Source organism: Pieris napi, chromosome 16 (assembly GCF_905475465.1).
Source record: "Pieris napi chromosome 16, ilPieNapi1.2, whole genome shotgun sequence".
Classification (NCBI taxonomy): domain Eukaryota; kingdom Metazoa; phylum Arthropoda; class Insecta; order Lepidoptera; family Pieridae; genus Pieris; species Pieris napi.
This window is the reverse complement of record NC_062249.1, coordinates 831,998-849,303: the sequence shown is the minus strand read 5'-3', so window position 1 is coordinate 849,303 and position 17,306 is coordinate 831,998. Positions and strand designations below refer to the sequence as shown.

Below are 17,306 nucleotides of genomic sequence, written 5' to 3'. Positions count from 1 at the left end.
AAGGTTACTAATAAAAATAAAACACCCACGGAGAGCTACTCAAGTTTTCCATATATCAATTTATTATTACGTTATTCCATTTTTCGTAGCATACATTCTGACGGCGTAAAGGAAAATGATAAATGTATGTACACTAGGGGTTACGGCTTGACAACCGCCTGGCGCGATAATTAAACTAAATAAGGCTTCTTAAACTCCCTCTGCTTTGATGAATTGTTTAAGAACCGCATCCGCGCTCTGTAGCAAAATTATTGCCTCTCTTGATAAACTGCCATTTAGCGTGATGAATTTCTGCTTTAATTAAGGCTTTCTTAGTGCAAAATTCATAAATATTACGGACTCGCTCTATCAGTGTAAACTTACAAGTACTGAGACAAAATCTTGAATGCATATTAATCGAACGAAGCATGTCTATATTAAAAGAACTTAGGGGACGGCAAATGAATTATGTGAAATGGGATACGTCGTAATACAAAAACAACTTTAGATTCTTGTGTTGAAAACTTAAAGCACTCCGTAACCTAATAACAAAAGCAGTAGTATGCATCATATAAGCAGAATACATGCGTTTAAAATTAAATTATTGTATTAACGAAAATACTTGACGAAACACTAGGTACTTATTGATACAATAATTAGTTTCTGACAGTATAAATATAGACGCATAGACTTTCTTATAATAGTAGACATAGACTTTTGTATAGTTATTTATATGAATACGACATGCCTTAGACCCAAAAAAAATGACGGCACAGTAATCCGGTCAAATTAGACTAAAAAATAGGGGTAAGGTTACAATAATTCGCACTTGGCTGAATATTGGTAGGATTGCTCAATACACTATTATAAAGGAAATGTGAAAAGTTCTCATCGATCCGGCACGTGCAAAAAATTTTACTCCGGGTAAAAGATCACAAAAATGGGTTTTTCGCGATTTTCAGCAAAATGGTAAGTATGTAGATCAGATAATTATCTATAAAAAATGTTTCAATACATTTTTTCCTAAGAGCCACCGTTTTTGAGATATCACGATTCAAAAAGTTGAAAGAGTTGTAATCGTCATAATATGTATAAGTAAGTATACACCACGTATATACATCACTGAAGCCGTAATACAAGCAAAAATATCGTTCTATCGGTCAGTGTGACTTACACATATAAAATACATATAGACTTTACTTCCACCTGCACCAGAAAAACTACTAAACACCATTTTTTGCAACTGTAAAAAGGGATGTAGTGCTAAATGTGGTTGCAAAAAAGTTGGACTGTTTTGTTCTGTAGCGGTCATGCTCCAATGTTGAATTGCCAACAATTGAAGATTCATTTGATGTTGACGAAGAGACATGCGATGTGTCATTATTGTGACAATTTATTAACACCCAGAATGAAGAAGATAAAGAAGAAGAAGGAGAAGAAGGAGAAGGAAGAGAAGAAGACCAAGAACAAGAGAAAGCAGAAGTTAATGATGATTTAGATTCAGACGGATAAATTTTCTTATTTTTTGTAATTTACACCCCTTTCATCATTTTCAACCCTTGTCAATATCTACAGTTATTCAATAGTTTCAAATTAAACAGAATCATAAAAGATCAGTGGAATAGGCCTACCGGGGAAACCACATTAAAAAAAAGCGCTAAGTACACTACCTCAAAGGTGGCGTGGAAACGTGTGCATATTATGACGATTACAACTCTTTCAATTTTTTGAATCGTTATATCTCAAAAATGGTGGCTCTTAGGAAAAAAGTATTTGGACATTTTTTATAAATAATTATCTGATCTACAATTTTGTCTAAACTATTTTTATGATAAAACTTACCATTTTGCTGAAAATCGCGAAAAACCCATTTTTGTGATCTTTGACCCGGAGTAAATTTTTTTGCACGTGCCGGATCGATGAGGACTTTTCACATTTCCTTTATAATAGTGTATTGAGCAATCCTACCAATATTCAGCCAAGTGCGAATTATTGTAACCTTGGATGTCTAAATTGACCGGACTACAGGCTCATCGCCAACATTAGAAAAAAAATATGATCATTGCAAACTTGAAACGAACCGAATGGGAAAAGGATTTTTTTTATATCTCTCATATTATATTTTTTATTTAATTTTTTCTTTGATTATTGTTATTTTGTGTGTCTATGAGTGTGTGTTTTTGTTTTTAAACAGATGAAGAAATCTGACCTTTAAAGCTTGTAGCGGCACTGTTTTTTCTTATAATTGAGTGATTTATATTCAAGCATTTATTTAGATCCCTTCAATACAAATTACGTAAATACATGAAGACGTGGTATTAAGTAATCTACGTATTATATTATTAGGTTTCGCATTATGTAAATCCGATATTATATTCTTGAAATTGAAATAGAAACTTGAAAAATACTTTATCCATAAAAAAAGGTAAATCTTTTATTTTCATAAGCTTAACTTCCTATAATATTACGATAAGATAAAAAAATATAAACAATGCTAATATTAGCTTCATTTTGGCCAACTAATTACGGACAAGGAAAAATAATTGCGATCCAAGAAAAACATCGTGTCTTTAATTCACGGAGGATAACAATGAAATATACTTATTAAGCCAAACAAACATTTATGTTTTCGCTTTGTTTTTCATAATTATTAGTGTTCCGTGTTCATGTTAAGTTTTGTAAAGGATCGAGGAAAATGACATTTTCATTGTTATTAAAAGCTATTTAAGCGATATACAGGCTGGCCAAAAATTCGTGGATCAAACGCAAATAGGGGATAGATGAGGTCATTAGCTGCAAAAAATTGTTCTACGGGAGGTCTCTAAGCTCAACCCCTGCAGAGTTATAATTTATTTTGCGTTTTTAAAAGAAAATTGACTTTTTTTACTAATTCTTATAAAAATTCGAAAAAATCTACATCCTGTATCTTTTTCATAATATCCTCTAGATTGGTACTGATGAGTTCTTGCGTTAGATATATTATTTATAGTTGTTTATTGAGTGTATTGAAGATAATATTAAGTTATACGATATACATTTTTATAGCCATAAAGATAGTTCCTATTATTTTACGTATCGGCAACATTTAATAACAATTTTAGCAGTGTTAGTCTAGTGGATTCAGCGTGCGACTCGCATCTCTTACATTGTAGGTTTTCGAACCTGCACAAATGGACTCTTTGTCTATGTACGCACTTAACATTCACTGGTATGAAGGAAGACATAATGAGGAAACAGCCGTAAAAGAAGTCGACGGCGTGTGTCAAGCACAGAAGGGTGATACTTGCCCATTGCAAAAAGATTGTAACGTACGACATATAATAGTTAAGTACACATGTTTTTTAAAGTCCCGTAACTCTTAGTCATATTTCCGTCCTAAACATTGGTAATTTTTGTAAAGCATGTCCGTGAACCTTTTGTGCCTTCAACACGCAATAATTTGTTTTGCTGAATATCGAACCTAAGACAAGCAATCTCCAGCTGTTGTAGAGTCACAGTTTCTTTACGAAATTACATTTTTCCAAAATATCATTTGAATTAATTTACTGATACTACTTATACTAAGTTGGGAATGAGCTAGGGCGGGAAGTATATTTTGTTAAAATAAAAACGTAAATAAGAAGAAACAATTCATATTATGAAGTAGGCTTTATGGCTAGTATGGTTCATGGTTGGTACAAAATTTATCGAATTTAAAATATTAATGGACAGCACTCGTAAATATCTTCGTACTTTAAAAATATTTTCATAATCTTCGAATTAAAGTGTAGTTTAATTTTAGTTGAGCGCTTTCGATGTCAACTTTTAAATCCCCGCATAAAACTAGCAAGCGTCGAAGCTTGTTATAGAAGGATTACGTTTTGGAATCTTTTATAAAATAAAGAATTTATATTTTGTATTATTTGCATAGAAATATAACTTGTTAAATAATATATATATAAGCGTGCCAAGCAATCTGGTATTGAATTAATAAAAAAATTGAACTGACTCCAAAATGCACTAAAAAGTATTAAAGACAAATATTTCTCACTTGTATTACCGTGAAAATGTATTAAACGTTTTAATTTATTATCTAGTCAAGCATATCAGATAAAAGTCCTATTACAAAACTATGGCTCCAATCTTCACTAGAATTTACATAAAGCTGTCTTATAAATATGAATATTAAACTAATATAAGATATATATACATTACTTTTACACCAATTCCTGGTTTAACATCTATACTAAATATAAATTTCCATAACTTCAAAAATACAAGACTTAATTTTTTTTTTTAATTTTTCTGATAACTGGTGTGGCATTACCTATGAGAAAATTTCGACTTGACGTCGACTTTTGGGACACCCTGTATAATGTATATATGTAATGGTTGCAGCTCCTTACAAATGTTGTGTAAAAAAAATATATATATATTGGCGAATAAAAAGAGTGTCGGAGAGTTTATTGCCAGTTCTTCTCTTCCGTTCTACGCCCTTGATTTAAGAACTGGCAGTAAATGTAAAATTAGAAGCATTAATATCTTTACTGACGAGTCATAAGTGTACCTACATTATGTTGTACCTGATTAAATGATTTTTTTACTTTACTTTTTATAGCAGAAATAACTCAGCTTAATACAGTAGAGTAACTACATTATTATAAAATCGAAAACGTATTATACTCTACACAACATGTCAAACCGATATTCAAAGATATACCTATAAATTAACCTAAATTTGTCACAGATTATAGATCATAACATGGGTGTGCCCTAAAACTGTCCGGCCGAACCAATTTCCGACAGGATATGGGTTGCCTTCAGTGAAATGTTCACAGCGCTATCGCGATATCGGAGATATTGATAAAATCCATGTAGCATTTGGAAAAACATACATTACATGTTAGACATGGAATTACCACCTCGTCATGATCGTAGAACAATGTCGGATTTGAAAAAAATCCAAAACCCACTTTTTATCATATTTGGATACTACATTGCCTAAATATTACGTCTACATTAAAATAAAAATTCTATGTGTTTTAAATTTCAAATTAATCAGTCGGTAAAGTGACGGCTTTGAAAGAAACATGTGATGTTTCTAGAAAACTATGTAATTTAATGTTATTATTTTTATTTTGTTTCAAAAAAACCCCTTTTGTTTGCTTGTATGCTAATTTTTATAATACCAGAATATGAATTAATGCCCATAACCTGTAAATGATACGCACAGAGGTCGGGTAACAACTGTCAACTAACACTTTATTGTAAAAACAATATTAACACATAGTCTACTGTCTAGCAGATGGCGCTAGCCATATACCTAATATGATATTTTGTTAAACATTTCAACAAATAGTTATGTCAAAAACTAAAATGGTTATATTATTTTGAAATGGCTGCCCTGTAAAGTTTACTATTTGTGAAATCCGTCACTATTCTACGACTATGACGACCTTTAAGGCTGGCGGTAGGCTATGGACTCGAAAACTGAAATAAAATAGCATTTCTGTTAGTAGACACATAAACGTTGATCACATATTTACCTGAACATTGATTAGCGAAATAGACAAATAATATCTGCATTACATATCAAGGACGACGAAGCACAGCGTGCTGAAAAGCTGCCGTAAATTTTTATATATGTAAAATGATATGATAGAATTGAAAGCAGCGATGCTGTTTTAGTAGAAAACTCGTATAAAACGTTCTAACCGTAAATATCTATATCGGAACATTCTTCGGAATTTCGTCTTAAAGGTTAGCAAACGCTTATCTTTTAAACTTTAATACATGTTCGTGTTGATTTTTCTTAAACGCAAAAAGTCCTTAATTATAATCGTTATTAAAGTGCTTACCCAGTAAATCGCGTCTTTTTGAGTAATTAATTGGATATTTATTTTATACATTATTGATAAACATTTTATTTCCATCGTGTAGTAATAAAGGTAGGTATAAATGGACGATCTTAATGTTAAGAACAGTTTCTTCCAGACAATTATAAAAGTATAAAATAGTAATAGAGGCACGTCTGTATGTGTGTGAGGCCGTGTGTTAGTTAGTCTTTAGCGGCTGACTCTCATCCCTGAGGTCGTAGGTTTGATCTCCGGTTGCGCACCAACAACATTCGCCCATACGGTGAAGGAAAACATCGTGAGGAAACCGACTTGCCTTAGACCCAAAAAGTTCATGGCGTGTGTCAGGCACAGGAGGCTGGTCACCTACTTGCCTATTAGATTGACAATTGATAGTAAAACAGATACAGAAACTTGAGGCCCAGACCTAACGAGGTTGTAGCGCCACTAGTTTTTTTAACCGCGATTTTCACCTATGGCTTATTTCGTATCTCCAGTTGTTACGTTAATATACGTAAGGTGTATTAATCAATCCTTTCTTTACAGTGCACCTGCAGTTCAACGCGCCATTCCTCTGGGACTACGCGCTTCACTCAATCGTCGGCTCCAGCATCAAAGGGAACTTCACGCCAACAAGCTTCTCCGAGAAGGCCTGCCTCGCTCCTCCCTACTTCATACCGAAAAGAAACACTCGTGCGCACATGTGGTCTAGTGAATTTAGGACGAAAAGTGTTTACTTTAAACCGCGGAGAGTTCGATCGTTACGTAAACGGTTTCATAGATTTCTGCCAGCGCTGGTGGTCAGTGGCCCTCTGGAGGGGAGAAGCGGTGTTGCATTGAAGTGGTCCATCGATGCTGTTCATTTAGATAAAGAGGAAACTAGTGTTGTTTTTAGGTAAGTTATACTATTTTATGTATTTAAATCTAAACTATTACTACACACCTGTAAACTTTGGGCAAGGGTAAAACGGGGAGGGTCAACTGATGTGGAACCACCTATGGACATTCTCTATTAAATAACCTTTTTTTTAAACACTGTTTCGATTACGGCAAAGTAATTAGTTCCGACCTCGAAGTAGCCTCTGCATTTGAAGAGTTTTTTACTAACATTCCTTTAAATACAACCAGCGTTTTAAAGTCTTCACCATCAGCCGCCCTTTTATTATTGAAAAAGAATGTTCCTGTATGCAATCATAAGTTTGTATTTAGCCGCATTAGCTGCAATGACATTATAAAAACATTTAAACAGCTAAAAATAAAAAAAACTAAAGATCTTTGGGGTGTATCTGTTTTCATTTTACAATCAGTAATCAATACTATCAGTTCAGAGTTGGCTATAATATTTAATGAATGTATAGATTGTGGAGTCTTTCCAGACCAGATGAAGATAAGTAAAATCACACCGTTATTCAAAACGGGCAGCACTTCAGACCCCACAAATTTTAGACCCATATCTGTGCTGCCGGCTTTGAGTAAAATCTTTGAAAAAATCATTCTTGAACAATTATTGACACATTTTAATAATAATAAAATTATGCATAGCCAGCAGTTTGGTTTTACAAGAGGTCGCTCTACAGCAGATGCTGGCATTCAATTAATTTCCGAGATTTTAAATGCTTGGGAAAATTCTCATGATGCCATTGGAGTTTTTTGCGACTTATCAAAGGCTTTTGACTGTGTCCATCACGAAATCCTAATCAAGAAACTTCAACACTATGGCATTGGCGAAAGGGCGCTAAATCTTGTGGAATCATACCTGAGCGATAGAATTCAAAAGGTAAATGTAAATGGAGCTATATCACAGGGATCCTCTGTTACTATGGGAGTACCGCAGGGCTCCATACTTGGTCCCTTCTTATTCCTTGTCTATATAAATGACCTGCCATTTCTTGTAAAGGAGCTTCACGAGATAGTACTGTTTGCTGATGACACTTCGCTTTTATTTAAAGTGAAACGACAAAATCCATCACTTGATAACGTAAACAGTGCCATCTCCAGTGTAGTTCACTGGTTTAATACAAATAATCTTAAGTTAAACGAAAAGAAGACAAAATGTGTTAAATTTGTAACTACAAATGTAAAAAGTAGTCATTCTCAAATAATAATTAAAGACGAGGAAATAGACTTTGTTGATAATGCGGTGTTCTTGGGAATTACTTTAGATAGTAAACTCCAGTGGGGCCGACACATAGAAGGTCTTTCGAATAGGCTAAGTTCCGCAGCGTTCGCAGTTAAAAAGATACGCGATCTTACGGATGAGAACACAGCAAAGCTTGTTTATTTCAGCTATTTTCATAGTATAATGTCATATGGTGTTATTTTGTGGGGTAATGCAGCTGACATTAAATCGATATTTGTAGTGCAAAAGCGGGCTATAAGAGCGATCTGTGGGTTGTCCCCACGGGAGTCGGTCCGAAGCAAATTTAAGGAATTACATATTTTGACTCTGGCAAGTCAATACATTTATGAGAATATTTTGTATGTGCGGAAAAATATAGATATCTTTAAAAAGAATAGTAGCTTCCATAATTATAGTACTCGTAATAAAGACAAAATTAGCGCACCAACCAGAAGGCTGCATAAAACGAGTAATTCTTTCCAAGGCAATTGTATACGTTTTTTCAACAAAATCCCTAGTGAGATACAAGCGTTGTCAATAAATAAATTTAAATCGTACATTAAAGTAAAACTGCTTACTAAGGCTTATTATAATATAAATGAATATTTAAACGATCCTAGTGCTTGGATATGAGTTGCTCCAGTATATGTTATAGGTAACACGACTGAATCTCTCGGCTGCATTTCCAGACTCTGGGGCGATCGTCAACATCCACGACTGTTTTAATGTAAAGTGGGAACAAACCGTGATCCATGTGGTATCCAATTATTTCAGTATTATTATTATTTTCTTATGTAGCCAAGTCCACATTTCAAGGATCGTCATGCTCGCTTAAATGTCATTGCTTGTGGCGGCGTCCATGCGTCGGGTTGTCTCTCTCCCTAAAATATGGCGAGGGGGCCGATGGCTGGCCATGCGTCATACTCGTGAACGGGTGCTGCTTGTGGTGACTGGTCGTACTTGAATTCGTGTATGCGGTGATGTTAATTATTTCGACTATGTGTTTGCGTGTTGTTCCCACGAGAATGTAAGTGCGTGCTCCTGTTTCACCATGCCTCCTGCTGATAGGGGACGGGTCTTTGTTTTTATTTATGTTCTTATTATTAATTACTTAAAATGTCATGTGGAACATGGTGTGATGGTTGCAGCTCCTTACAACCGTTGTGTAAAAAAAAAAAAAAAAAAAAAAAAAAACATGGCGATTAAAAAGAGTGGCGGAGAGTTTATTGCCAGTTCTTCTCTTCCGTTCTACGCCCTTGATTTGAGAACTGGCAGTAAATGTAAAATTAGAAGCATTAATATTTATATCTTTAATGACGAATCACAAGTGTACATTGTGTTACCTACGTGAATAAATGATTTTTGAATTTGAATTTGAATTTGATTGGAAAAGTAGAAGTTGTCTTCTCAATTCGAATGGATTACCCGACTTCTGTTAGTTAGGAATATTTGGTTGAACGCGCTTTCAATAGAACTGCCTTGCGATTCTGTAATTAGTCGTAAAATGACTGCTTTACGACTGATTTGAGCGCGACCGCCGCTGCGAAAACCGCTGTGTGAGTTCGAAAAGTGAGTTACAGAATCGCAGGGCTGGTTCGAAGTCTTGATTATTTTCGTTTTGGATGACTATTGATTTTTTGTTAATTTAAGACCATATGTTATTAACACAAAGTATTTATCTAAATAATAAATAAATCGTCATTATATATTTAAGAAGGCGTTTGTCGGTATAGTCTGATACTAGAACTGATTTCGCATAAGGGACCCCATTTATTCGAACCTAAATCAGTACAATTACACCGTTTTAATTAAAGAATAGATCTGTCTCATTTCATAACAATTTAAACATAATGTGAAAAAAAGAGACAAAAGAGTACATTAGTTAAAACATACTGATCAAGAATCCGACGTTGTTAACAAAGAAATAAATAATTTAATAGTTGAGAAGAAGGAGGAAGGTAAAATAAAAAATGACAGAAGAATAAACAATAAAATAATGGGCTTGTCACTCCCCATGTGTACCAGGGATGTATGGGTACTGATGAATATTTAAGAATGTATTCAAGGGCGTAAAAGGTGTTCCTTCATAATGTTTACATATACGCTTTGTTTAAATTATATACTTTACTTTATTGATACTGAAACTCGAGTCGAGAGTCGTTGGGTTGTCGTAGATTTTTCGAAGCAGCCCTGCAATTCTATGACTCACTTTTCGAACTCACTCAGCGGTTTTCGCATCGGCGGTCGCTCTCAAATCAGTCGTGAAGCAGTCATTTTATGATTTGGCATTCTGAAAAGGTGGGAGCTTGTAGTTTATTGTTTATCAGAATGCCAAATCATAAAATGACTGCTTCACGACTGATTTGAGAGCGACCGCCGATGCGAAAACCGCTGTGTGAGTTCGAAAAGTGAGTTACAGAATCGCAGGGCTGGAACTGCGTGTCCAGTGTTACATTTTCAGACACCAATAACATTTGATTGTTGAAAACAAAACACTTAGTTTAACGAGATAACTTTTCCATTAAATTAAATCAAAGTATCGTTTATTATCACAAGATTAATTAGTTTTCACATCCCTCTTAACTTGAATTTAAGTAAAACGATGAAATCTATATCTAAGCTTAATTAATTTATATTGTTTCATCGAAGTAGATTATTAATTATCATTCTTACTTGTTTTTAAGTGTTATCAAGGCAGTTTTTGCCGCGCACCACCACTATGTGGAACCAGCTGCCCACTGAAGTATTTCCGAACCAATTCGACTTAGGGTCCTTCAAGAAAAGAGCGTACCTATTCTTAAAAGGCCGGCAACGCACTCGCGAGGCCTCTGGCATTGAGAGTGTCCATGGGCGGCGGTATTACTTAACATCAGGTGAGCCTATTGCCCGTTTGCCCCTGTTCTATAAAAAAAACTCAGTTTATTTGACAAACAAAATTGTGAAACACACATTATTATATGGATTTTTTTTACATTATTTGAATAAAAGCATGGAATACCAAAAGCTGGAAAAGCAAACAAAGGAAACTTTCTGGCTTCATGTTTACAAATTACATTTCTAGCTTAGGCAGTATGTAAACGCCATAAACCCCAAGGCTATATTAGAATAAACGTGATTCAACAGCTGCAGTAATTACTAATTATAAAGTTAGCTTTTTGCTTATAAAGTGTTGCTGTATATGCCTTACGAAAGTGTTTCGTTATTTATATTGTATTTTTTTAATGAACCAACCTTAAATAAAGTCATCTTTATAATAGAAAAAGCATCTAACCTCCCTTTAGTTCTTAAATAACAAAAATAGTGTTGCCATACCCATTGAACCGGTTAAATTTGGAAAAAATAAATTTATTATAAATACTTCTTACAAAGGACTCGTAAATTTTCTCTTTGAAAGTGTTTTTTTTTCAATTTAGCGTTGTGTAGTTTTAAGTTTATATGCTGTTCGATAATCGCATCTCCGAATCTTATAACCAACTATAATAATATGTAGAAATTAATATGCAGCTGGGATCTACGTTGTAATTGACGTAATTTTTACTCAATTAAAAACTTCATCTTTTTTTTTATGGCTCTGGCACGATTTGTGCATTAGCCAGCGTCAAGTATAGGATTTTTTATAATTCGTGTGCTTGTCTTTAGAAATTCGACCGTGTCCTCAAAAACAACGAGAACAAATTTAAATTAAATTAAAACTTGCCCTCGAACCGGGAATCGAACCCGGTACCCGTCACCTAGCTGCCACTTAATAAGACCGCTAGGCTATGAGGCCCCTAAACTTCATCTTTATCTTTGATCAGACAAAGGAGGACGTATAGGCATCAAACATAATGGCACGCATATTCAATGAATAAATATTAATTTAATAAGTTTTTCGTTGTCAATTATGAAAACGCAATTTCGTATAACAAATCGCTGAAAGGAGGATTTATTTAAACTCATGAACGGTTTATATTAATCTTTGTAAAACAATATTCTTCAATTATATTTGACACGACTTTCTAATTTCATCATCCGTGTGGGCCCAGCTCAAAGGATCCTTCTGACACATGAAACATGTGTAAAGGAAAAAATAGACTTTTACGTAAGCTTGATTTATTTTATTTATTTCATATGAAACACACAAACAATTGGCAATACACAAATAACCACAACAGTGATTTACATAAAACACACAATTCTCGTGTCATATTTAGAGTGTGCCATACTCCTCCGAATCGACAGATTCTTATGAAATTTTTTATGCATAAGTAAGTCTGAGAATCGGCTACTATATATCTTTCAAACCCCTTAGTAAAGGAGTGACCACCCCAAAAACATTTTTTTTATTGTTTAGACAATTTTTATTTTTTTATGATACAGCATGTATGTAACAACCCCAAATTTTCACCCCTCTACGATCAACCCCTATTTTTTATTATAGTAGATAGTTATTTTTATTGAACTAAAAAAATGTTTCCTAGAAATAATATACATGCCAAAACAACGTTTGCCGGGTCAGCTAGTACACTATACAAAAGAACTAACTGAATAAAAATAATATACAAATATCCATTACAATATAAATAATCATTATCAGTGATTATTCCTAATTTAATTTACAACATTAAATGGAGGCTACTGTTTCCCGAAACTAAAGATCCCGGACCAGTCGGATTGGCCCGTAGGACACGACTGCCTACGGTCGAGCTTTATATAGGTATATCTGATCGGTTAATAAATTTGTTAGCGCAATTCAGGAAGTGAATAAAGTTAAACCTGTTCTCGATATCTGAGTATATGAATATATGATCCTTAAGCTTTTCCGCACATTGATCTTTCCTTGCCACAGTTTCTCGTCCTATTTGGCAAGCTCTCTTGCAATCTACCTGCCAAATAAAGAAACTGTGCAAACGAGCCAAATGTACGCGATGCCAATAAAATTCCAACTTTTTGATAACTTACTTTTATTTATTGCTCTAAACTAGTTCCAATTGGCGGAAAGCCTTTTTATAGTACTATTTAGTATATAAAGGAAGCTATATAAAATACGATAAACATATAGTCAATCATTAAAGTCAAAAGTCAAAAAGCATTTATTTATTTAACGTCAAAAAGAGAAATATACATTAAATGCTTCTAATTTCACATTTACTGCCGGTTCTCAAAACAAGGGCGTAGAACGGAAGAGAAGAACTGGCAATAAACTATTATTAAGTTCCCTTATTAACCCCTGGAACTATAAATGCCGAAAAACAATCCTCAGATCACATTCTATGCCTAAAATTCTGCAATATTGACCATTTGCTATTTGACTGACACTGTATGTATAGGGTACGGGCGTTGGGTGCACTTATCTCTTATCTCTTCACCCAACACCTACTATCGATTCCCGGAAACTGGTTAAGGGTTGAACACTTGTGTTGAATGTATAGGAAGCTTATAAAAGTTAATTAGCCACAAATCCTTTCTTGAAAGGGTTACGTCCTTAGCATATTGCGAAGATTTTGAAAGCCAAGATGCGCAGAAATCGATCTAGAACTCTTGCTGTTGATTTCTCATTATTTATTAAAATAAGTATAACTTTGGTCAAAAAAAAAGGTCAAAACAAAAGAAGGTCAATGTTATGTTTCAGTTTTAGGACATACTATTCAAAAGCTACAATCATGAGGCAAACTTGAAATTAATATATACAGATCTGTACACAATAATTACACCTCTATTAAGTTTATATGCGTGAATCATCTACCAACCATAACAAAGCCAAGCCTAGTATATATTATTTACATAAGGGCCCTTACGATAAGACCCTTAATAGGCAATCTAATGAATAACTTTAATTCATTAAGCCTTCGGCCTCGATCTGTCTAATCAGCTTGATGGATGGTTTTCTTCAACACTTGAACGGATTTAGGGAAACACGGTATTTTGGTGATTATAGTCCTGATGGATGAGGTCGCAATCGTACGAACTGGCCCATTTATCAAACTTACCTTACGCAGTAAAGACGGGGATGAGAAGTGCTACTCAATCTATACATGAGGCCGTATATCAAAAGGTATTACAGTGATATTAGAGTAGTGTTGGCCTAGTAGTTTCTGCGTGCGACTGTCATACCTGAGGTCGTAGGTTCGATCCCCTATCGGCTGTGCACCAATGGACTTTCTTTCTATGTGCGCATTTAACATTCGCTCGAACGGTGAAGGAAAACATCGTGAGGAAACCGACCTGTGTCAGATACTGGAGGCTGATACTTGCCTTTTAGATTTAAAAATGATCATAAAACAGATTCACTTAATCTGATGCCAAGAACTGAAGAGGTTGTAGCGCCACTGATTTATTGATTATTACAATGATAATAAAAATGTTAACGGATTTAAAGAGGAATTTATTATATTATTTTACTGAACATTTAATAATTTCACTATTAAACAATTCAAAATATCTATAAATTAAAACTAAAATATGAAGTGAGCTTCCCGTAGTGTTAGTATAAGTATTGAAAATAAATATTCTGCAGAATTTACGTTAGAGAATTAGATCAAAATGGAAAATGTAGAAATATTCCGTGACATACGTGTTGTGATCGTATTGTTCATGGTATAACATGATGCAGGCGAATGTTACCATTGGCAATGGTTAAAGGTTGGAGGACTCAGTTTCCGCACTTATACTCTCACTAGGACCGTTATGCGTACATTGGTAAAAAATGTTATCGTAGCGTTTATTTATTTTAATATGGCCATACATATTGGTGACTGGTCGAACTTGAATTCGTGTATGTTAGTTATTTCGACTATGTATTTGCGTGTTATTCCCACGAGAATGTAAGTGCGTGCTCCTATTTAACCGAGCCTACTGCTGATAGAAGACAAATCTTTTTTTTAATTTTATTTTTATTATTAATTTACTGTTTATTACTTAAGATGTCATGTGGGACATAGTGTAATGGTTGCAGCTCCTAGCAATAAAATTGGCGATTAAAAAGAGTGGCGAAGAGTTTATTGCTAGTTCTTCTCGTCCGTTCTACGCCCTTTATTTGAAAACTGGCAGTAAATGTAAAATTATAATTTAGTATTTAATGAAATAAATGTTTTTTCTTTTAATTTTGTTAGTCGGAGCTAGGATTTCCCATTTTTTATAAAAATACAATTACTTTACGTATGAATTTTAGTTCCAAAAACGACCAAAGGCAATTAATAATTCTTTACAACATCGCTTTATCGCCAGCAAACATTTTTCAAAACGTCCCCTTACATTTAACTTCCTTAGATAACAGGAAGATTTCTTCTCACTGTGAGATAGCTGTGACAAATTACTTAACGCATTATTTACTTGTCAAACGAAAAGAAACCTTATCACCCCAATTTAGAGACTCATTTGCATAGGTGTAATAATAAAAAATAACGTGATCAGTGTGTGAATAAATCGCATCATTAATCATAGATTTATTTGGTTGTGTTGCTTCTATATATACATTTTTTATAGGGAAAATAGACAGAGGAAACGGAAATGAAATTTCTTTTGCGTCATTGGGTGATTTATGGATGTGTTACAAAAAAGTATTATTTTAAAATATTATGAAGAACATAGTAAACGAAAACGTAACGTACCCCTATGAAACTAATTTTGTGGAAGTTTCGTATTTTGTGGACTTTTACTTCAGTATTTATTATTTGTACGGTTACTAAAGTTTTCTGGAAGAAATTGCTTGTTGGCTATAAGGTGCACTGTTTACCAAAATATTTAAATTTGCATATTGTTTAGATTTAAGCAACGAAGTATTTAAATAATTCTATTTCATTTCATTTGTCACAAAATCAAAATCATTTGTGTTTGCGTGTGTTTGATCCTACTGAACTGTATTATATATTTTTATTACCATTAAATCAAGATATTTCATCGCATAAATTGTTGAAGTTAATAAGAAAGGAAGTTGTGAACTATCCGACTGAACTCGAACCAGGATAAGTTAAGTTTCGAGCTCTAGATTTACGACGCCAATATTCGGTACTTTGAACTCAGTTATCCCGTATTTATTTAACGATCTAGCTTCACACCGTAACTATGTATTTCTAAACCTATATAAGGGCTGTCTATTGAAAGTCTAACATTACAAAAAATAAATCCAATAAGGGGATAAAACACATGTCTCAAAATAAAAATAAAAAATCAAAATTCAAAAATCATTTAATCATATAGGTAACACATTGCCATTGCCATGTTTTTTTATTTTACACAACGTTTGTGAGGAGCTACAACCATTAAACCATGTTCCACATGACATCTTTAGTAATTAATAATAATAACATAAATTAAAAACAAAGAGTTGTCCTCTATCAGCAGGAGGCATGGTGAAACAGGAGCACGCACTTACATTCTCGTGGGAACAACACGCAAACACATAGTCGAAATAATTAACATCACCGTATACACGAATTCAAGTACGACCAGTCACCACAAGTAGCACCCGTTCACGAGTATGACGCATGGCCAGCCATCGGCCCCTTTATAAGGCAGTAGATTTTCAAAGCAAATAGTTACTTCGCCGGAATAGAATAAATTATGCAACTGTCAACAGAGTCACGGAGATAGATTTCAGCAGTATTTATTTTAATTTATGTAAACGAAATAAACCTAAATTCTAAGAGAAATCCCATGCACGAAGTATTGCCTTTTAAATGATATATTTTCGGGAATACGTTTTTTCTACACAAGCCTTAAAATCAGAAGAAGTGTTTGTTACTGTCCCAATCATTTAAAATTAATAACCCGGGAATGTTACTAACTGTTTACGAAAAGTTAGAAAGCTTATACTGTTAATACACCCTACTATTTTTAGAATTAAATATTATCGAATGTTACCTGTGTAAAGTATATATAAAATATATTTTTTTGGTTTCAGGTTACGTTATAGGACGACAACGAGTGCCACCATTTACCAAGTGTTCTTTACTAAAACTTTAAGATTAGGTAAGTATGCAATTTAGTTCGTTTCTGTATTACTAAACGTTTTAAGCTTCTAATATTCATATCTTAGAAGTAACTCTTACATTTCTTAACACCTATCTACCTTTCTATACATTTCGAAGAACATTGATTACAGATTTACACATTTAGTTTACGTTGTGTTCGCCTTGTGCTTAAACATGGTACTCTCAACACAGATGCTGTTCATTTGGAAGCCGTCTGTGAACCAATGGATTTATCTACCAGCCCACTTAATAAGGGCTTAGCAATGAAAAACAGCGTGAGGAAAATGGCTTATCTGGCAATATGGTGTGTCAGAGTTACTTGTCTATAGAAAAGAAATATCAATAAGAGCGGATTCTCAAATAAATGTGTCCATATTACGGGAGTCGATAGGTATTTTTACCTATAAAAATTGCTATAAATAA

The 17,306-nt window shown here is 33.9% G+C and overlaps 1 protein-coding gene across 2 annotated transcripts in view; it reads left to right on the top strand.

The window, feature by feature from the left end:
* Positions 1-17,306, top strand: part of LOC125057580 — a 198,080-nt gene that overhangs the window by 90,119 nt on the left and 90,655 nt on the right. For both annotated transcript variants that reach the window (XM_047661362.1, XM_047661361.1), the window contains exons 3-4: positions 6,360-6,708; positions 16,814-16,881. In XM_047661362.1, coding sequence (XP_047517318.1) covers positions 6,360-6,708; positions 16,814-16,881 — 417 coding nt within the window. The remainder of the gene's footprint in view (positions 1-6,359; positions 6,709-16,813; positions 16,882-17,306) is intronic.